Source organism: Psammomys obesus, unplaced genomic scaffold (genome assembly GCF_907164565.1).
Source record: "Psammomys obesus unplaced genomic scaffold, mPsaObe1.curated_primary_1811, whole genome shotgun sequence".
NCBI classification, from domain to species: Eukaryota; Metazoa; Chordata; class Mammalia; order Rodentia; family Muridae; genus Psammomys; species Psammomys obesus.
Window position 1 is genome coordinate 11,991,243 of NW_026596073.1, and position 23,575 is coordinate 12,014,817.

Consider the following 23,575-nt stretch of genomic DNA (forward strand, 5'->3'; position numbering starts at 1 on the left):
CCCCCCCCCCCCCCCCCCCCCCCCCCCCGACCAGACAGGTTTCTCTGCCCTGGCTATCCTGGAACTTGCTCTGTAGACCAGGCAGGCCTTGAATTTATAGAGATCCTCCTGCCTCTGCTTCCTCAGTGCTGGGATTAAAGGTGTGTGCCACCACTGCCCAGTCACATTTTAATAAGTATTTGCAGATAGCTTCAGAGTTTTGATTTACCTAAAGCTTCTCTGATTCACACTTCCATCAGCAATGACTTCCTGTGTTCTAACCTTGGGAAGCAGAGTTTTTCCTTTGCAGTTTTCATCCACGTTAAGCTCTTGAGTGTTTATGTTGATTTACATTTCTGTGGCTACCAGCTAAAACATCTGTCTTGGGCCAGTTGAATTTCTTTTGTGTTTCTATTTTTTTAGATTTATTTATGTATATGAGTGCTTTGCCTCCATGTACATATGTGTGTGCCTAGTACCCGATAGAGGTCAGAAAGTAGTGGGGGCCCTCCATCTGGAGTTACTGACAGTAACTGTCTGTAAGAGCTGTATTGTAGATGCAGGGACTCAAATTTGGGTGCTCTGGGAGAAAAGTCTTTTAGCTGCTGAGCCAACTCTTTAGCTCAGTTTGTGTTTTTAGACAGGGTTTGTTCATATAAGCCCAGATTGGTTTGAAACTCACTATGAAGCCCAGCCTGCCTTAGCCTCCACAGTGCTGAGATCTCATACAGGTTGCATACCCTCACAACTGACCTAGATTACTTTCTTTTAACAGTTTAGTCATCTTTTACATATTTCTTTTGGATTGTTTGTCAGCTCTGAATAGAAACCTAAGATCTCTTAACATTTTACAGATACGAATCTACTCATCTTCCAGTATCTTTCTCTAGAACTGACTTTGCAATCTGTTTTAAGATTTATATATTTTTTATTTAGATATTTATTTATTTAGATAAACTGTTTTATCTCAAGAATTAGTTAAGATTCCCTTTACTTTTAGGCTTTACTCTCAACCTCATAGACTTCCAAGGTTTTTATTGCTTAAGTAAATTTGGAAAGTTATTTTTTATAATACAGATTTTTATTTTGCATGTATTTTGTGTTTGTTGTACATTTGCCACAGTCATGTGTGGTCATCAGAGGACAATCTGGTTCTCTATAGGAGTCCAGGGGTTTGACCTCAGGTCAGCCTTTGCTTGCTGAGCCATCTTGCCATTCTTGAACTTTTAGGTGAGTTTTTGTGTTCCGTGACAGCATCTTACAAAGTGACATTCTTCTCTGTATCTGTAACATATAGTCACCAATTTACTTCTAAACTCAGTCTTTAGCTTAACTTCTATACAATTTACTATACAATTGTATTGTATATACAATAAGCTATACAATTTACTTCTAAACTCAGTCTTCTCTGCTGATTAATGAGTTTTTTCCTTTCACTTATTTCGAAATCAGAAAATCGAAATCAGAGTATTACATTAATATGGAGCATGGTGTTTTGGTCTCCCCCTTGAGTGTCCAGAAGCTGACTTATGCCCTCCACAGTCACAGTTTCATAGCTGTTGGCTTTACGACTTCACCATTACAGCTTTCAGTAAAAGAGCAGCCCGTTCCACTAAATACAAAGTCCCAGGAAAAGGGGGTGCTATGTGTCTGCCGGCTTCCCCTTCTTGCTGGGGTTTGCTTCACTGGGGCAGACACCTCTCCCATCCTTTCTGACGTCAGAACCTGGCTTCTTAGCTGGGTGGTGGTGGTGCATGCCTTTGAACCCCAGCACTCGGGAGATAAAGCAGCTGGATCTGAGTTCAAAGCCCGCACTGCCTACAGAGCAGCCACGGCTACACAGACAAACAAGAATCTAGCTCCTTCAGCCTTCCACACATACTGACGACCAGTGGTTTCCCGGGGCTCTCCAGGCTGTCAGCACATCAGGGTTGCTGAAGACATCCAGCGCCACCATCGGAGCGGCCACTGGGTGCCTGTCTAGCAGAAAGCTAGTCATTTTTAGATGTACTACCCTGGCTCTATTGAGCGTGTCTAATAAACCCTCCTGTAAAACGTTTTACTGTCAATTTTGTTCCTTTAACACAGACCCATCCAAAAAAAAAAAAAAAATCTTCTGGTTCCTAAATTGTATTACCTTTCCTTTTAGGAGTACAATAAAGCAGTTGTGCCATCGAGGACTAATTCCACTGTTCCTGAGTGAGTTTTAGAAGTAACAACAACAAAACAACCTTCCGTACAGCCAGTTGGGCAGTATGCAACCAACAATCCTGGCAGGTGGAGAAGGGGACACTGAGATGTCAGCTTTCCAGGGCTAACATGCTTGGTTAGATTATAGTCACCCTGTTTGAATGGCATCTTGAGACCAGTGCTTTATATTCCCTCAAGGGCTGAAGGCAACCAAGTCTATACCTGCTCTCAGCCACTTCCTGTCTAGATGCCTGGCCAGAATATCCTGTGCTGGTTCAGAGTGGGGAAAGCACAGTGGGTGGTGCCACTTCCTCCTCTGAGGAAGTCCTCTAACTCTTGTGTAATATGACGAGTGACATGTTAGTGGCTAACAGTATTAAAGTCTCTAGTTGATCTTTTTCTGTAAAGACATGGTCTCACTCTGTAGTCCAGGCTTGCCTCTAACTCGGAAGACATCAGCTTGCTTCTGCAGTGCTGGCGTTAAAGGTGTGCACCAACACATCTGACTCCATTTCAAACCTCATTAGACCCAAGCCATGCTTTACTAGAGTCTAAATAGTCAGAAAAGAAGGATTTTTTTTCTATAATAGCTGATATTTGAATCGAAACTTGGGGGGGAGGATACATATCATTACTTGGGGGAGCAAAGTTCATTTTCAAGATGTGATTACAAAAGCAGAAATCCCAGTCTTAATGGGGTACAAACCCCACCCCAATCAGTGGGTTGAATTAATCTGAACTTGTTCAAATATTAATGGTGTTATACACCCTAGGAAAGTACTTTATTAAGGAACAACACATAACCCACCAGTGAGGTCATTTAATTACTTTTTCCCCCCAGCTCAAGGACAATTTGATTAGTTTAAGAGAAAAATATGGTACAAAGAGATGGAGGAAAATATTGAGAAAGAATAGACTACTCTTAAGAGTAGAAATGTGCCCAAAGCTAAGGTAATTTCCCTCCTCCACACCCACCTCCTTTTTGTGGAGTATGGACCAAGGATTGTCTTGGGCAGAAGCTTTACCATGAAGCTTTACCACACCCATACTTCCCTTTCTCTCTTGAGACATGGTTCTTAGTCAAGGCTAGTGTTCTTCTGTCTCCTGAACATGAAGATTTTAGGTGTCACCATACCCAGTTTACCTATCATTTCTTAAAATAAAATCCCCTGCCCAGGCAGCAGGACAAGGGAGGATTAAAATCGTGCAAACCTACACTCAAGTGACTTTCCTTTTTTGTGGACCAAATATCTGATGGGGTGTCACTCAGGGATGGGTCACCTAATCCTAGGATTGCTCAGAATCCCTGCAGAGCAGTTTAAATTCAGGACTGCATGAGGTGCTTCTGACCTTTAGAGAGGTCTGCTGTTTTAGACTCTAGCTGACAATGGCCCCCAAGGGTTACACTGATATCCCAAATCTCAAACCTCTGATGTTACCTTCAATAAAAGGCTACCTGCAGACACAATTAAAAGTTTGGCAAATTACCGTGGGTTATCCAGATGGGCTTTGAATGGTGTCACAAATACCTTTAAATGGGAAAAGAAAAAAAAAAAAGGCTCTCTTCTAGAGCCTCTAGCAAGTGTGCAGTCATGCTGTTTTGATTTGGGAATGTGAGAGTGCCCTTCTCTGGCTTTGCTTTAAATCCCCACATCCGTCAGAACATCCTTCTGCTGAGGACACTAATGTAATCTTCCTCAGAGAATTAGATAAATAGAGCTATAGCTCATTACAAAAACCCAGTTAATAATTCAACTTTAAAACATTTCTGGCAAAGTACCAAATTATCATATAAAGAGAGAAAGGGCTGGGTGTGGGGGCACACACCTTTAATCCCAGCACTTGGGAGGCAAAGACAGGCAGATTTCTTGAGTTCAAGGCCAGCCTGGTCTACAAAGTGGGTTCCAAAATAGCCAGGGCTACAAAGAAAAACAAACAAAAAGGGTGTGTGTGGACATTATTGGGACTACATGTGGAAGAAATCTGCAGCATCACACCGGTGGTGCTGGCTTTTCCTAGTAGCAGTGGCATAGCTCAACTTGGATGCTTGTTAGCATCAGCCCTGGGACCAAAAGATCACATTTCCCTGGGTTAAAAGTCAACTCCTTACCAGGAAGTGAAGAGCGGAAATGATGTGACGTGTATGGTGAGAGACAACATTCATAAGTGCCACCCCCTCTGCCCAACAATCTACTCTTGTAACCCAATCCTTGACCCAATCCATTCTATCCCAAGGCTGCTTACATCAGGTTTTCATGCATTGTTCTTATGAGAGTAAACTACACCCATACTTGCTGGACAGTAAAGGAAACAGTGAGGTGGAAGGTGTTCAAATGTGGCTATCTGGAGAAGCCAACATAAAATCATCCATCCAGTTTTTGTTTTTTAAATGTATCTCTAACTACAATTTCTTGCCAGCTCCTCTATTTCATTTTTATTGGTGATCAATCCCTTGGTTTCACACCATCCTCACACATTTTTTTTTCCCCCCCAAGCCTTGGCACCTAAGCTGTTCTAGTGGTTCTCAATCTGTGGGCCCTCACCCCACTTGACAAAGTCTCTCTCTAAAAATACATTATAAATCATAACAGTAACAAAGTTACAAAGTTACAGTTGTAAAGTAGCAATGAAAATAATTTTATGATTGGGGGTCACTCTAACTGGGGGATTATAGTGTTAAAGGGTCAAAGCATTAGGAAGATTGGGAACCAACTGGTTAATGATTAACCAGTTCTCCAGTCACACCTGTTTTTTTGGGCTTCTCCTCTTAAGAAAGCAATATGCCCAAATCACTTCAGGGTTGAGTCTAGCTCTACCACGGCTTGCTGTCCCTGAGTAACCACCTTCATGGTATGTAGAGGTGGCCCTGGGTCTTCCACTTGGCAGTGTGTTTGTAACTCACTGAACCTGTCTGTAGACACTACAAGTTTGACAACTGTGTAAATAGTTTCTTGTTCTGGAATTACTGCTCACAGGGGACACAAACTACTCCACCATAAATAGATCTGAATGGGTAACAGGCAGATGACAAAACCACGAAAGGCTTTTTGTTCTCAGACTATTTAAAAACTGCCGTAACCTTTTACTTAAGTAGACACACTACTCACACAGAAATCCGCTACGATCAGTGTGTAGTGTCCAGAAGAGTGAAATGCTGAAGAACCAAAGGCTACAACAATTACCTCACTTTACCAACAGTGAGGAAGACGAAGCTACCCCAGGTCCATCATAGATGAGGCTAACATATGTCCGCCTGTCATCAAGCCAAATAGTAACAGTTTGCCCACTCCTTCCCCACAGATGAGATGGCTGACAAGTGATGAAAGCCTTTCAACTTGTGAAACCTGATAGCATGTTTCTCTAAACTAACCACACTGCTAAGGTGGAAGGTGGAAGTATTCGGTTGACAGAGCTTTCATAGCTGTGCTTCTCCACATGGGCCTGGCTTTATCTTCAGCACTGCAAACAGTGCTTGGAATACAGCAGACACACAGAGAATTCCTGGGAGGCAGCAATCAGGAAGCTATCTCAAATTCTAGATAAAACTTTTAATTCTTAAGATCAATAACTTACAAGACACTAAAAGGGAACATAAAGAAAACAGTTTTAAAATATATAGAACTAAAATATATATATTTTATAAACATAGAACTAAAATATATAGAAAAAACCCAGGATTTAGAAAAGGGATCTGGCTAGTAATGGGCATTTTATTTCTACTTTTGTGGAATACACTAAGGCCAGCCAGGTGTGGTGGGGTGGTACTATACCCCACTCACCACTCAGCAAATAGAGCTAGGTCCAGGTCAAGGTCATCCTCGACTACATAGCAGGTTTGAAGTCACCTTGGACTAAAGGAGACCTTGTTTCAAAGCTAAGCAAATAAAAAATGAAAGTAACAATAAAGATGGACTTGTATGAGTCTCACACTAACCTGCTCAGTCAAGGGTTTGGTAGCCAGTTTCAGCAAGCGTCCTCAGCATTTGGTACTAGTCCTCAATAGACTTATGCATTTTTTGTGCCAGTGAAAGAACATGCTCTACTCTCTGTACTATTCATGCATTTGTCAAGTCCGATGCACTGTCTAGCAGTGCAACTGATTTTAAAAATATACATGTCTTATAAACCACAAAGTCAAGGCTCACTGGCAGTCTGAGAGAGACACAAACCTGTAAACAATTATTTTTAAGGTAGTAGGAATATTAATTATAAAATACATTCCCACTCCCTAGTCTTTGTACACTGCAGTCAAGTACACTGAGCTGTACCTCCAGCCTTGGGGTTCACTCAATGACAACACACAGTGAAGTGGATAGAAGAACACTTGTAGCAATGACTTATGTTTGTCATCCACACCTAAGATGAGATGATTAAAAGAGGAAAGCAAAACTCAAATTTCACAATGGAATTTTTAAAGTCAATTTATGGTAAACAGTCTATGTTTCAATTTAATTGGAAAAAAAACCCCGAACTAAAACCAAACCAAACCAAACAAACAGCTTCTTAGAGACCAAAGAGAGCGCTCAGTAGGAGGTACAGTGCTTGCCAGGCAGCTGTGGTGGCTGAGTGTAATCTCAGTGCGCGGAGGCAGAGACAGGACCCAGACAAGTAGCTAGACTAGCAGAACCTGTAAACTTTGGTTTCAATTGAGAGATCTTGGCTTGATATAAATAGTGGGTAGTGATTTTGGAAGACATCTGACATAAATCTCTGACCTCCACAAATATTGGAACACAGTAATATGCATCCATACATGGAAACATGCATTACACCCAACTCACATACATGCAAAAAAGCAAACCTCACAAGTTTTTAATATTCTTAAAAAGCAAGTAAAAAAAAAAAATTCCCCAGTCCAGTTTCTCTACTTTTTTTTTTTTTTTTTGGGGGGGGGGTATTTTCTTTTTTGAGACAGGGTGTCTCTGTGTAACAGCCCTGGCTGTCCTGGACCTGCTTTGTAGACCAGGCTGGCCTTGAACTCAAGAGATCTGCCTGCCTCTGCCTCCATGAGTGCCCAGTTTAAAGGCATGCACCACCACAACAGGTTTCTCCAACTATTCTTGAGAACATGAATAGGGACTATGTCCCTTGTCCTTCTTCTCTCTTCCTATCATTCCATTCAATTTCCAGGGAAGTCCACCTGCACGTTATTTTCATTCCTTAGATGCAGCTTCTACTTCGGTACAAGAGAAATGGTGTTTTATAAAGCCACAGCCTTTTCGGGTTAAGCAACTGGACAAAATGACCCAAGACTACACTAGCACTGCTTCCTGCGTGATGTTAGTGCCCTCATTTAGCGGAGAATGAGCGCTGGGAATGTAGCTTAGATGGTAGGGTGCCTGCCTAGAATGCAGAGGTCCTCGCTTTGCTCAACAATACTGCATGACACTGGGTGTGACAGCTTGGGTTACTTGAGAAAGGGTACCTAGCCATGGTCACAAAGAAGGGAGTGAGAGTGGTAGGAGAAATTCAGAAAACCTAGTTCTAGTTCTTGATCCCATATTCTTACTTTATTAAATTGATCGTGCTGTATTCCTAATACTTGTTTGCAACTCAGGTGTTTTCTCCATCAGATCTGTTCTAGGCCAGGACAACTGAAGTGCACCCCATGTCTGGAGTCCTTTTTATTCATCATTAACTTGGGAGTGGAAGGTGCTATCACATCTGGCTGGCAGATACCCAGGGGTGTTAGTTTAAAATTCTATGATGCATAGGGCAAGCCCCACCATACATTATCTAGCACAGAATGTAAAAACTCTTACAGGTACAGATTATAGGAGGGAATTATCTTAGTTGATCTTGTGTGTTGTACTTACTACTGATAAGTGAGTGGGCAGTAGTACCTTCAATGGATGAACAGAACACAGTAAACTGAAAAGATTTTAGTGTCCCACTTCTGAGGGTGTCCCCACATAAAGAAAACAAGCTTTACCAAAACATGTTTCTTAAGGACAAAAAAATAAAGTACAGAGTGTCTAGAAGAACATTTACTTTAGGCCTTTCAGGGTATGGATCTTTGCACAATTTAAATACATAACGAGTAACACTGTCTTAAATGAAAGCCTTTAATAATGTCCCATTTCAAACATCATGTGTTGAGGATTGGCACATATCCTGCAAATTAGAAGGTACCACTAAGTAATTGCTCCAGCAGCTGGTAAATACTATGAAAAAGTTTAAGAGCTTCTTTACAAATCTCACAGAATTCAATTATAGCACACATAAGACAAAGATAAATCTGTTATCTAAAAAGAAAAGTAGCATGAGTCCACATCAAAAAATTTATAACCATATTAATGTTTTAAGCATAAATAGTGAAAATTTCTGTGTCTTAATTCCCCCAAAGATTCGCTTTCTGTAGAAAAAAAAAAAATCCATAGGGCAGTACCAAAAGTATTTGAATCCCTCCTTTCCCCAACCTAAAGAGCTACTGAAGACTAGCCAAAGGCATTTGTTTGCAAGTAATACTGCTTGATTCAAGGAAAAGTTCAAAGGGTGGTTTTATGTGGATAGTAAAACAATTCTAGAAAGGAAAACGAAAACAAAACAGAAACAAAATCCAAACCGAACTCAACATCTTTCACTCATCATTCTTGGAATTAACTAAGAGTCTGGTTTACCTATATGTTATAAATTATGAAATCACACTGTGTAAAATAACACCTATTACATTTAAAAAGGTAAACCCATATTTATTTACTAGCACTGTTAAAACATTACACAAAACACATTCAAGTGGCAAGTAATTATAATGCAAGCCCTTGCACGGCAATCCAAATTTATTGAACTACGGATGCTAAGTTATACAAAATTGCACCACTTTAATTAAGGCTTTTAGTTTACATTTGGCCACCTCAAAGTTGTAACATCAGGTTGGTCAATTTAAATACTGTGGCTCCCTGTTGGATGGACACACAATCTTTACACCCAAACGTTAATGCATACAAAGCAACAAGGCATTGTTAAATAAAACAGCATAGTTACTGCAAATCAGGCCTTGTGACCAATTACACATGATTAAAATTACTTTCCACATTCACATCCACAGTACTCGTCCACCATTTAACATCTCAACCAAAACGTTACACATGTGAAACAATCACTAACAGGCAAAGATACTAAACCTGTATATTTGGTATTGCAGACACACGTATGCATGAGCAAGCAAGGGAGTCACAGTGAGAATCTACAGCTGCAGAAGCCTGAAAATGATTTACAAAAATTGTTAAATCATTAAAAAATTGTTTGAAAATATACACTTCTTGTTGTAGACCCCCACTGTACACACAACTATAAACATTGTTCCCTATGTAAACAAAAAAAGGAAACATATAGTAAGGAGATTTGAAAAGTCTGGACATTTCCTTCCCAACAGATATTAAAGGCAACGTCTTTAATCTAAGACATTATACTGAAAGGACTATTATATTTTAAAGACAAGATCACTGTCTCCACAGGTTTTTGAAAAATTAAAAAAACTATATAGCTGTGTTAATCAAAGCGCTTATTTTGTATAATACAATGATAATGACCTTGAATTTAAAAAAAATTACAATAAGCTACAAGTATCAAAGAAGCGAAGTTATCTGGAGTAGTCTATATAGGAGCTCTTTGGACTTTCTTTTATTTTGCTAAAATAGTGGTGCTTTTAGGATTTACATTATTGTACTCTCCAATACAAAGTATGGGGTGTGTTAAAGTATACAGTACACCATTTTCATACATGTACAACATTGGTGGATGAAGAATGTCTCTTAGCAGTAATACTGGATGTAGCCTCTGGTTTTACCAGCTGCATACTCTAGAACTATTATATAAGTAAAAATCTCTTGTGATACTGGAAAGTGATTAGAATGTGCAAACTGATATAGTAGCTTTCATCCGCCTCTTAAAGGGTACCACCACAGGAAAGTCCATTTAAGATGTTGGTAGGTTTAACAAAGTTGGAATGCTGGCACTGTTGAATTGGGCAACAGTTCTTCAGACCTGTGCAAGGGAAAAAATAAATACATAACTGAAACAGTAAACAAAGGCTTTTTCCTAGTTGTTATATTAATGATAGCTAAGACATTTTTATGTCTTTATTTCAAAAAAGATGGTAGTCTATACTGCTGCCCTCCTGGAAGCCAGACCAATGAAAACTCTAGGCCAAAAAAGGAGAAAAAAAAAAACCTGAACAAGCCAGGCTTGGTGGCGCACACTTTTAATTCCTGCACTCGGGACACAGAGGCAGAGCAAGATGGATCTCTCTGAGCTCCAGGCCAGCCTGGTCTATAAAGTGAGTCCAGAACAGGCAGGGCTACACAGAGAAGCACTCTCTTGATTTTTCTCCCCCCACTTCTTTGTTTTGTTTTCCTGACAGGGTTTTTCTATGTAGCCTTGACTGACTGTCCTGGACTCAATTTGTAGATCACGCTGGCATTTAACTCAAAGAGATCCACCTGTGTCTGTTCGCCAAGTGCTGAGATTACAGGTGTATGCCACAGTACCCAGCCAGAAACCCTGTTTTGAAGAACAAAAACTAAAACCCCCAAAACAACAACAGCAACAACAAAAAGCAAAAGCAATCGGAGGTTAGAGAGACAGCTTAGAATCCATTCGTAGCACCCACATGGCTGCTTAAAATTGCCTGTAAGTCCAATTCCAGTGGATCCAACACCCTCTTCTTGCACACATGTAGTACTCATACATACATGTAAGCAAAATACTTATGCACAAAAATCCAGAAATAAATCAATCTTAAAAAGAGTAATTTAAGGTCAAGCCAATCTTCCTAGAACTAGGGTTAACAAATAGCACTATTAACAAAATAAAAAATTTTTTTTTCCTTGGAGACAGGGTTTCTCTGTATAGTCCTGAGTGTCCTGGAACTCACTGTGTAGACCAAGGTGGCCTCAAACTCAAAAGAGACCCGCCTTTCTCTGCCTCCACAAACTGAGATTAAAGGCATGTGCCACCCCTCAACCCCATGCCTGTTTTTATAATCTATAAAACTGAATGCTTTATCTTAATTTGGTTATCCTTCTGTGCTGTTGGTCCTTCTTTCTGCTGAGCACCATTCCTCACGCATTGCTGACTTGTACTTGCTCCTCCTTGTATCTGACACCTGAATGCTTCAGATTCTGACAGACTTTGTCTAAGTTCTAAGTTAACATAGCAGTCTGGTGCCCCATTCAGAACCTGTTAACAGCTACAGCGGTAAGCATGGACTCAGAGGCTAGGCAACCTGTTGCAATTCTGGCTCTGCCGGTCACTAAGTGCAGGGCTTGGAACTGTTCACAGTCTTAGCTTTAAGTACAGACAGAGTGCCTGAGGATGTGAGGACACTAATAGTTCTTGCCTCAAAGGCTTGCTTTAAGTGTCCTCCCTCCCTCCTCCTGACCGGATACAGGGATTATGAGTCTAAATTGCCAGACCAAGCCCATTTTAAAAACTGTTTCTATTCTGTCTCAATTATCTAAGTATGACCAAGAGGAGAAAGTTGGCTCTGTTTAGCAGCTTCAGGGCCCCACCAGGATATAAGCACAGGATGAACAAACACATAAAGTATTCGTGTATGTAAAGTACCTTACTTCTGATAACAAGTAAATGAAATACAGGATTATCACACTAAATCTTCATATATATTTTGAAGGATTAATATCATTTACTTGCCTTTATGGCAGTATTTGGAATGGAGTTAGCAGTCAGATAAATGTAACATACCTGGCTCAGAGCTACAATGCATTCAGTACATTAAAGCAGCTGACATGATGACTTTTTGCGGGCCTTCCCAGGCACTGGAGTTTTTCTGTTAATTTGCCGCACTAGGTCATAGAAGATCTGCAAATACATTTACTATTATTATTATTATTTTTTTTTAAAGAGGAAAACCAAAACCCAAAAATCAAAGAGTGAAGCAAAACCAAAAAATACTCTTGGAAATTCCTGCAGAATCCCCAAATACAAATATTCTTTTGAAGAATGAGTGTGAAGCCAGTGTTCTTACAAGTACCAATTTTTCTTTCTTTCTTTCTTTCTTTTTTTAAAGAAAATTAAACCCATTCTCCCTAAAGTAAGTACTGAGTTTAAAGAGCAGCAGAATTCTACTTAATTGAGTTGGATATCCTACAGATGAAAAGGCCCTTTATTGTCTCAGATCTTTCTGTGTGCCTTCATTCTACATGGCTTTACCTCCTTCAAGAACTATGTGCATCTTTCTGAGTTTTAACTTTTTACATAACCCCCCAAAATACTCCATGAAATTAATGGATCCCCGCACCAGCCTTCTGATGCCTTTAACAGTAACAGTCTTTCCTTTTAACAGTAATTTTAGTGTATAAGCATTACAAAGAAACTGAAATACTATTACTTATTTACATGCATATACTGGACAAGATTTTTTTTTTTTTTGGGACTGTAAGAGCACATTTAACTTAAGAGTTCTACTGCAATACTTTCCCATTAATTAACTATTCTTTAAAAACTTAGAATTTTTATAGTGTGTATATCACGAGTTTATGTGCAGGATGTGCACGCAGGGACCTGCAAATGTCAGAAGGGGGCACTAGATTTCCTGGAACAAGAGTTATGAGTCACAATGTGGTTCTCCTAATAGTAAATAAGCTCTTCAACGCTGGGTCACCGCTCCAGCCCTCTTCTCTAACTTAAAATACTATACTCAGTATACAAAGCTATTCTAAGTACCTGTGAACATACCTCATTAACATTTATTTTTGATTTTGCAGAGGATTCTAAGAATGCACAGTTGTTCCACTGTCGTGCTAGGTTTTGACCTTGTTCCTTTCCTACCACTCTTTCATCTTCCAAGTCACACTTGTTACCAACCAGAATCATTGGAACCTGCAAAGACATTCATGAGCGTAGAAACAAACAGACAAACAATGAATAGCAGGCTATAAGCTGTTTATAAGAAGAGGGAAGAATTATGCCATAATGGACCTAATCACAGCAATCAAAACAACCTTTTTCAAAGGAAGTACAAAAGGTGTCACCATGAAAAGACAGTGTATTTCAACATTTCAAAATGGTCAAGGGTGTGAATCAACTTCACGTTTTTTGGTTTCTGACACACATTTAATAAATTGCACAACACAAAAAGGAGAAATTAAGAAGGCCTCTAAAGCAAAAACTTCAGCTTCTCACGGTCTTAGCTGTGACCTCTTACTTTCCATATGCTACAATGAAATAAATCAACTGAGTAAAAATCAACATATTTATTAATGGCATCTCATGTTTGTATATATCTGATGTTTGTAATTTTAAAAGCAGTATAGGGAAAAGTAAACCATTCATGGCCACTTAAAAAAATCAGTTTTCTAAAGCACTTTTTGAAGAAGAAGAAGAAAAAAAAAGGAAAACAAGAATTTAGGCTTTTAAAAGATATTTAAAAAAATTATAAATACTTCATAATGCAAGTGACAGAGAAACAGAACCTCCCAGATTCTCAGTTACAGAACTGTAGAAAATGAAGGCATCTACCATAGAGAATCTTAGCTTTCATAGTATTACCTTCAGTTAAACTCTGTAACTGGTTCCTTTCTAATCTTTTTGTTTTTGAAATGAGAGTCTCACTCTATAGCCCTAGCTGGCTTGGAACTTGCTACTTGGATGGAACTGGCTTTGAACTAAAGAGATGTCTTGCCTCGGCTTCTCAAGTGCTAGCATTAAGGGCACATCCATACACCCAGCACTACAATGCTAATTAAACTGTGGTGTTCACATCTGCAGTGACATGACCTAGACACTTGGCAGAAATGTAAACTCTTAGGCCATACTCCAGCTCTAGCGAGTCAGAAGTTCTGTGGGTTAGGCCCAGCAATTCCTGTGATTCTGATACAAGATCAAACTTAAGAACCAGTGCCACAGGTAATGAGGAATTACAGCCACTTTCTGAAATCTCCTATAGACTTAAACTCCATTAGGCTTCACTCTGCAGGGACATGTAAAGCTAATGTTTAAAATCTAACATATTGGTTGTTTTCTTTTAAAAATTACGTTCCTTCTCCAATATAGACATAATGTCATAGATAAATGTGGCTAGTTCTTACTTTAAAAGGTTTGAGCCTATAAACCCAGCACTTGGGAGAGGAATGTAAGAGGCTTGCTCCAAGTTCAGGGCCAGCATGGGTTATAGGAAGAGCCTGTTAAATCTACCATAAACAAGGCCACCCACAGCTTGTTCTAGTAACATTTTGTTCCCACATCCTGCTGCCTCCCCACAAAAAATGTATGGTCTAAAAACAGAAAAGGCAAAGCTAAGAGGTGGTAATTCTAGTATTGGGAGATAAGGCAGGACATCTTTGGCTTGAGCAAGAAACATTAGACTTTCTTAAAAACCAACCAACCAACCAACCAACCAACCAAACTAGGAATTTGTAAAATTTTATTTTCACTAGATATAATCTCTCTTTTTATGATTTAAAAAAAAAAAAAAAAAAAAAAAAAAAAAAAAAAGCAAGGCAGGTTGGTGGCAAACACTTTTAATCCCAGCACTTGGGAGGCAGAGGCAGGAACTTCTCTAAGTTTGAGGCCAGCCTGGTCTACAGAGCAAGTTTCAGGATAGCCAGGGCTACACAGAGAAACCCTGTCTGGAAAAAAAACAAAACAAAACAAAACAAAAAAAAAAAAAAAAAACAATTAAGTTGAGTGAATATTTAAATTTTAAAACTGAGCATTAAGTAGGATACTGGAGTAAACATAGGTCCTTATTATAAAGTTTGCTTACATCATCAGTGTCTTTAACCCGAAGAATCTGTTCTCGCAGATCTTGTAAATCGTTAAATGTGGACTGTGCTGTGATGGAGTAAACCAAAGCAAAGCCTTGTCCATTCTTCATGTACAAATCTCTCATTGCTGTAAATTGTTCCTGCAATAGAAACAGTAAAAAACAAGGATGTTTTCTGATACCAAATTAGACAATTTTCAAAACCTACACTTAACAGCTTAATGAAGAATATTGCAGTATTATGTAAAACTTCTTAAAATTAAAGATTACAGCAACATGCTATTTGAAAAACTGCATGAAAAGAAAGTTAAAATTTAAAATTAAACTACAGATGTATATACAACAAATGTTCACCTGGAACACAAACATAGTGTCTCTAAAAGCAACTTTTAACCTATCATGGAGTGCTGAGCATTGTAGTCTTATCCCAGAGGTACAGCAGGTCATAAAGTCATCCTTCTGTGAGGCTGTCTGCACACAAACCTACATCTTAACACTTTTCTCCACTTCTTCATAGGGTGTAAGTGTCTGTGGGGAGGAACAGTGTCTGGCATCTTTGTTCAAACATTACTGACATCTACTGCATACCCAAAATCTTTCCCTTACTTTTGGATACCTATAAACCTAATTGGTTGTTAAGGTCTTGATGACTGCCTGGTCCCAAAGGCTTCATGTGCCAAAACCTAACCCTCATTCTGAGATATCCATAGGGCAGAAACTTAATTCCATGAACATCAGAGGCTCTGAGGCCTTTGGGAAGCAATTAGGTTTAAGTTGTTAGGTGAAACCAGCTTCTTGCAGGAGGGGGTGAGACCCAGGCATGTCTGTCTCTGTTTCTTGCCACTTGCTCAGTAGTGCTTTGGGGTTCTGTCTGGAACAAAGCCATCACCAGATTCAGTTCCTAGACCTTGTACCTCCAGAACAAACCTTCATTTATAATAAAGCTAGTACTTCATTACAGTAACAGAATTGATAGTTACTTAAAAGTACTTTTAAGAAGGAAAGCTACTCAGTAGAGTGCAGGGAATCATATGAAAGAAGGGGGAGTTTGTATGACGTAGAAAGGATAGGAACTCCACAAGGACCAAATATATCTGGGCACAGGGGTCTTTTCTGAGACTGACACTCCACCAAGGACCATGTATGGATATAACCTAGAACCTCTGCTTGGATGAAGCCTGTGGTAGCTCAGTAACCAACTGGTTTCCCATAGTAAGGGGAACAGGGACTATTTCTAACAGGAACTCAATGGCAGGCTCTTTGACCTCCCCACCCACCAAGGGAGGAGCAGTCCTGCTAGGCCACAGAGGAGGACTTTGCAGCCAGTCCTGGAGATACTTGATAAAACAGGTCGGATGAAAGGGGAGGAGGACCTCCCCAATCAGCGGACTTAGAAAGGGGCGGGGAGGAGAGGAGGGAGGGAGGGACAGAGGGTTTGGGAGGAAGTGAGGGAGCGGGATACAGAGTTAATAAAATGCAACTAATAATAATAATAAAACTGCAGACAAAAAAAAAAAAAAAAGGAAAGCTACCAACCATAACATTTTGCACAGCAATCAAAAAATAAATGTATAATCCAAGCATTGTCAAAAGTTTCTGAAAACTATACTTTCTAAATGGACTAGTACAACTACAGACCATGAACTTTTCCACTCTAGCATTTAAAAACATTTCTTTATAACTGATACACTGCATTGAGAAAGTGCAACACTTAAAAACTAAAGACTATACACTGCATATCCTTTTCTAATTTTATTTTACATACCGTTCCTGCAGTATCCAAGATTTCAAGCATACACTGCTGTGCATCTACTTCAACTTGCTGAAGAAAAAATTAAAATATTCTTTTATATTTTTATGTATGTAAAACTACCTTAAAATATCCATAACAGTTAAGAACAGAACAGATAGAAATTATGGCAACTTCACAGAGCAACATCAAACAATACTTAAAACAAACAATACTTAAAAACTTTACATAGCAACATCAAACAATACTTAAAAATCATTTAGGTGGTTTTAATAAGAATGGCCCCATAGGTTAATGGCTTATGAACTCTTGGTTCCCACTTCGTGTTGCTGTTTGGGCAGGTCTAGGAATGGTGGAAGTACAACACTGAGGACCAGCTTTGAAGTTTCAAAGCCACATACCATTCCCAGCTTGCTCTCTCTGCTTCTACTGTTTGTGCTGCTATGACTGCCACCTGCTGCCATGATGAGCTCTAGCCCTCTGGAACTGTGAGCCCAAATAAACTCTTTCTTCTCTAAGTTGCCTTTTACAGCAACAAAAAAGTAACTAATGCAGTCACCAAGCTTCAAAGCCCCCCAAATTCCAGTCAGGTGCAAACTCCATGTCCTGATAAGTCACTAAGATTCAGTCACAATGTGACTCACTCAATTCTAATTTTGGAATAGAAATGCTTTCAAAATAGAAAGGTTGAAAAGCAACGCTTCCAACAATGTCAGCATGATTTGCCTGTCAGCTTTCCTATAATTCTTTGGGTATACCTTTGTTTCCCTAGACCCTGTATTTTCTTATCACATTGGAACATAGTTTCTGATGGCAAGGAAGCACTGTCATAATTATGAGACAAACTGCATATCCCTGTTACTCCTTTGAAAACTTCCTAGGAATGAAATTTACTTAGAATTAGACCCCAGAAGGAAAGAGTACTACCCAGGTGGGGTGCAGGAAGAAGTTCTCAGTTTTGTGGTAGGCAAACGGAAAAATGGATATGCAGTATCTTTATGATTGGAGGGCCAGATGCTTCAGAAAGGCAGAGGGACAACCCTCACACTATTAAGTTGAAGATGTGTGCATCCTGTTTATCACATGCTGTGCTAGCAAACAGCAGGACTCACTTTTCTGCTGTGGCACTCTCAAGGAGGTATTAAACAATGCGGATGGGAAGCCTGCTGTAGACTGTCTCTAGAAGAGCAGGGGAGCTGGATGGCATCACCTTTCAGTGAGTGACACCTGGAAATATGGGGCTGCCACCTGAAGTGACAGAATTACAATCCTGGGGTCAAAGTGTGTATAAATGCTTATGAATCTCTGAAAGTAGTGGACAGCAAAGCCAAAAAAATAGCATATGAATTTCCCAACTAACAAACATCTCTTCATCTTACTTTTATAAAACATTTGATAACTGCAAACTAAAATTAAGTCTTTACATTTGTATTAAAAACAAAAGGCTTTAAAAAAGTAACATACCTTTCTATAAGAATCTTCTATCGTAGGATCATATTTTTCAACAAAAATTCCTTGAACAAACTGTACAGTCTGGAAAAAAATTAACACAATATTACATTTCTAAAGAGAAAGAACAAATCTGAATCTGTAAATTTTATTTATTTTTTTGAGACAAGGTCTCACGATGTATCTCTGGACAGATGGGAACTCAGTGTGTAGATCAGACTGGCCTTGAGCTTGCAGTGACTCTCTGCCTCTCCCACCCAGGTGCTGGATTACAGGCTTGCACCACTATGCCCCGTTTACATCCGTAGTTTTAAACTACAGTTAATTATTTGTTATGTGTGGGTTCCATAACTCGCTTTAACTACTTATGAATCAAAAGTATTTGGGGATGAGAACAAGCCAGACTGTGTGCACACTGAGCATATCGAGATTTTGTCATTAACTGTACAGCATAGCAACTATGCCCTATGGTATACAGTACAACAGCCACTAAAACAACATTTATGTAGTGCTGGCCATTTCCCTATTACTGTACAAAACCGAAAAGTAAATGTATTATACACACTTCTCAGTTTGATCTAAGTGTGGTCAGATGCTACGTAGTCGTTCTTTTCTGTTTTGCTTTTTGAGACAGGGTTTCTCTGTGTAGCCCTGTCTGTCCTAGAACTTGCTCTATAGACCAGGCTGGCCTTGAATTAACATAGTGCTGCCTGCCTCTGCCTCCCTAACTAACTGCTGGAACTAAAGGCATGTGTCACCACACACATTATTAGGTGGCCATTTTAAATGATCAAGTAAGATGGCTTACCTTATTAGAGATAAAGAGGAAGTCAATCTATGTTTGTTTTGAAACACCAGTAATAAGTAGCCCAGGTTGGCCTTTAATTCTGGATCTTGCTTCAGCCTCAAGTGCTGGGATTACAGACATGCTCCAAAATTCTCATCTTGATCTATATTTTTTTGGTTCTTTGCTAAATTCTGAACCACTTAAAGTGATTCTCTCTATGTCTTCTCCATTCCCTAACCCTCGTCTTATCAAATTGTTTTTGATTTCTAAAACTAATCCTTGTTAGTGAAAATGTGCCCATTAAATAATACAAAAAAGTAAAAAATTTGAAAAAAGTCTAATTGTACACAGCTATTTACAAAGTAAAAATGTCTATATGGCACTAAAATGCAAAAAAAAAACACGTACGCATAGACTGTTACTCCCTGAAAAGCCCAAACTATGTTCTTACATAACTTAAACACTACCCATCCAGATTTGACTCTAAACTATATTCTCATGCAATTTAAACACTACCCATCCAGATACAACTAGTAATTGTCTAAAATTACAAGAAAAATCTTACATTGTTTGTAAAGTTACAGAATTTCACCTTAATCAGATCAAGACAAATAACCAAAAGCATGTTTTAAGAGAGCTAGGCATGATGACACACACCTACTATCCCAGCACAAGTAAGGATGGTCACAGGTTCAAGGCCAGCCTAGTCTACCTGGCAAAAATTGTATCAGGAAACAAAAAATATAAACAATAAAAGCTGAGCTGTAGTTCATCTAGTGGAGCGCTCTGCCACCTGCATGAATGGGGTGTGGTCTTATAAAGCTACAACCTCAGTATTCCTGGGGTTATGTAAAAGGAGGATAATTAGGAATTCAAAGTCAAGATTTCCCTTGACTACTAAATATGAAAACAAACCAAAAACTATCTCAATAGGAAAAGAACATCTTTGAGTAAAAAGCTTATATTGATCAAGAATGACTTACCAGAGCTGACTTCCCAACACCTCCTGAGCCAAGAACGACTAACTTATATTCACGCATGATGCAAACTTGTTACAGTTAGTACCTTGTTAAAGAAGAAGAAAAACGATCTTAAGTCTTGGTATTTACAAGCTTTTTGTAAGACAGCCAGATCAAGAGATTTACATAAAATTATTACCAGCCTAGATTACCACGAGAGCACTGTACAAGTTTACCACAGAACTGAAGTTAAAGGTAAGTGTGATGGCTCAGTTTGGTACTTGGGGTACACACCTGGCAGCCCTGAGTTGGATTCTCAGAACCCACGTAACAAAGTTGCCCTCTGATGTTCGTCCACGTCACGCATGGCACACACACATAAAATGCAGAGACTTACAGACAGTATTTTCAGCCCTGTCGTAATGAGGCAGAAGCTCGGGGAATGGCGCATCAACTTGTCTGAGCAGCGCACACTCTTCTCAACCCTCACCAGCACACAGCAGACACACAAGTCCCTCTCCTAACAACCCGGGCATCCTAGACACGCACTCGCATCCAACCACATGCACACTCCACTACAAACAATGCAGTAAGTTTCTAAATCTCCCCAGCAACTCAAGAAGCTGTTTCATCAACAGTTTTTTCTTTCAATTATATTTCTAGATCTATCAGGAATGGGAATGAGGGCAGATCTTGCCTGAACTAATTTTGGTGAACTTTTAAAAACAATTCCTATAATACCTCCTTATGTGTATCCATAACTGGGTATTGTATATGATTAAACAAACAAACAAACAAACCAGATGCATCACGGGAAAGAACATGGGCAGTGAGAAAAGGCTGTCAAGCAAAACAGAGAAATCACTCACAGTATTCCCCTTTGAATCAAACTGCTCCTCCAAACCCCATAAAGCAAGCCTCTGAGTGCTCCTAACTCAGAGTCCACTCATATCTTTGGTAGCACATCTGACCTGGTTCTATTGCTTTGCTACTTTACAGTCTGTGTTTACTTCCTCAGTTCACTGTTGAAGACCCAAGAATCTGGAAACACCAATCAACACTAATTTCTGTTAGGATATCCAAAGAAAGGGGGAGGGGGAGGCGACAGGTTTGCAAAAAACATTACTAAGAGCATTCTACCATTTTACAAGATAACATGATGTATCTATTCCTCCTTTCTCAAAACATCTTAAGACAAGAATAGGAAGCAAACATCCCAAGCCACCTACAACTATAAACCATAAACTAGTTGAGAACAGGGATATACTCAGTGAACAAAATAGAGAAAAATCCCTGTTCTCACTGGGACAATGTTCTAGAAGAATGGGGAAGGATAAGGACTGAAAACATACCAGCCAGGTATGACTGTGCACCCCTACAATCTCACAACTCAGAAAACCCAAGCTTGAAGGCTCATCTGAGCTACAAGATTCTATCTCAAAGCAAAAAAGCTACAATCCAAAGTCATCACAGTCTCATTTGTGTACTGTCTGGTTTCCTTCATGCCACAGCAGCAGAGCTAAGTAAACAGAGGTAAGCATTTACTATTTTGTCAATCACGGGAGACAGGTGAATGTTAACTGTAAATAAGCCTGCAGAAGGGGCACTTCATAGCAAATACCTGAAAGCCAATCAATCAACAACTGTTTCCCTGAGTCGCAGTGGTTTTTTAGCCCACACTAACTCAACTCTTGCCTTTAAAGCTTGCCAAGCTTGAAGTTAAATCACAAAATCAGCGTTTGCTCTGCCCTGGGGAGGCAGTTTTTTAATATGGTCAGTTTTTGTCTAAGTAACCAATAATTGAGTGTTTATATTTCCTGCCCTCTCTCTCATGCAGAAGATCATTTCACAAGCTCCTCAGGTCCATCTTCTTTTAGTTTGCAGCAGCACTGCTGGTGGTTTCCACCTGACCCCCTGAGCTCTCCCTGCTGAATTGCTACCTTAGGATTGTAAACAAGGAGGCCTTGAGGAAGAGACTGGCTTTTTGATTCTCACTGTGAGTTGTATCATTTGGTAAACATTGTCATTGGCTTGATTCTTTAGCTACTGGCTTTAACTTCTGTTCATTCATCTACTTGTGAAATATTTTGAATCACACGTTTGCTTTGGCCTGGATTGTCTTGCTACTAGAGAAACAGAGGGAGACAGAGGCTCCATAAACTTCAGTACTGTTCAAGCTGGACCACTGAGGAGTGAAGAGGAGTAAAATTCAGGCCAACATGAGGAGGTTAAGCTCAAATTTCACCTGGGTCACAATCTATTAACTGCCCCGCCCCATTTGGTTTTAGTGGTAAGGTCTCATTCCAGCCCAGGATGGTCTTAAACACATGGTGCTTCTCAGCTTCCTCAGTGATGGCAGGGATTAGAGGTGTACGCTACCATGCCTGGCTAAAGGACCTTATTTATTATTTTAAAGTTTAAGCATTCAAAACATTTTAATTTATAGGAATATATCTAGTGAAACATGTAGTTCTTAAGAATTAGGTAAGTTTTGCTCTATGAGAAGATCCATGTAACCCATAACATATTAAGATTTAAAGCATTTACTTATTATGAGGCTCTTTTTGACTGTAGTAATATTTTCATTTGTCATGAATTCACTATCAATGCTACATTTCCTCCTGCTCAGAAATGGGCTGCACACTTTAGGGACTCTGCTGGGATATGTTTTAGAACTCTATAGCTATACTTAACTATCCTTCATATAAGAAAGCAGTTAAAAGCACCAAGATAAGGTGCTGAAAACTGCAATCTAGCAAGAAATCTTCCTCAGGTATACATTGGTCACAATTCAAAACTGTAAACACAAAAGACCTTGCAATGTAAGCTAGGCTAGCCCTGAACTCATGATCCTACTGCCTCAGCTGAAAGTTAAGCATGAGTAACCACACTTCAGTTATTTCTTCAACAGTGCTTGTTGGGATAAGTTACGTTTATCCATATTATTGTGTCTATCAATAATCTGTTCATTCTCTTTTTACTTAAAAGTAAGTCTATGGGCAGGGTGTAGAGGCACGCATCTTTTATCACAGCACTCGGGAGGGAAGCAGGAGAATCTCTTTGAGTTTGAGGCCAGAGAGTTGCAGGACAACTATGATTACACCATCCTACCCTTTTACAAAAAAAGTAGTATGCCCATAGGGCTGGAGGGATGGTCTTTGTGGGTATCTGCACTCATAAGTACACATCCACACACCAACATCCACACAATTAAAATAAAATGTCTTTAATAAAAGAGAGGTTAGAAAGATGGCTCAGTGGTTGAGAACATTTGCTGCTCTTTCAGAAGACCTTAGCAGGTAGATTACAACTACCTATAATACCATTTCCAGGGGATGTGACCCCTCTTTTGGCCTATTAAGCACATGCATACATTCAGGTGAGTAGGCACGTGCATACATGTGCGCGCGCGCGCGCGCGCACACACACACACACACACGCACACTATTTTTATAAAAAAGAATGCTGTAGTTTGATTCAGGATAGAATATAGACAAAATGAATCTAAAACAATATTGCAAAGTAAATAGTTTCATCTAAAAAAAAAAAAGACTGATCCATGTTTAATGAACATAAAGCAATCTCGTATTTTAAGATGAAACCAAACAACCCCAGTGATATTTTTTGGTACTTCCTTAACCAAGTGAGGCCAGTGAATAAGTCATTTGGCTGGCTGGAAGCCCAAATTTAGCATGCACATACACTCCTCCTTTGTAGCTCAGGATGGTAAAATA

General features: G+C 39.5%; 1 protein-coding gene across 1 annotated transcript; it reads right to left on the reverse strand.

Annotated features, from left to right (window-relative positions):
- Positions 1-8,220: 8,220 nt before the first annotated feature.
- On the reverse strand, positions 8,221-19,995 carry Rap1b (RAP1B, member of RAS oncogene family). Its single transcript, XM_055626055.1, has 7 exons — positions 19,866-19,995; positions 18,111-18,179; positions 16,662-16,718; positions 14,897-15,037; positions 12,868-13,011; positions 11,875-11,991; positions 8,221-10,155 (listed from the first exon to the last, which is right to left on the reverse strand). The coding sequence occupies exons 1-6, from the start codon at positions 19,920-19,922 to the stop codon at positions 11,905-11,907; spliced, it is 555 nt and encodes a 184-aa protein (XP_055482030.1). The 5' UTR covers positions 19,923-19,995; the 3' UTR covers positions 8,221-10,155; positions 11,875-11,904.
- Positions 19,996-23,575: the final 3,580 nt, after the last annotated feature.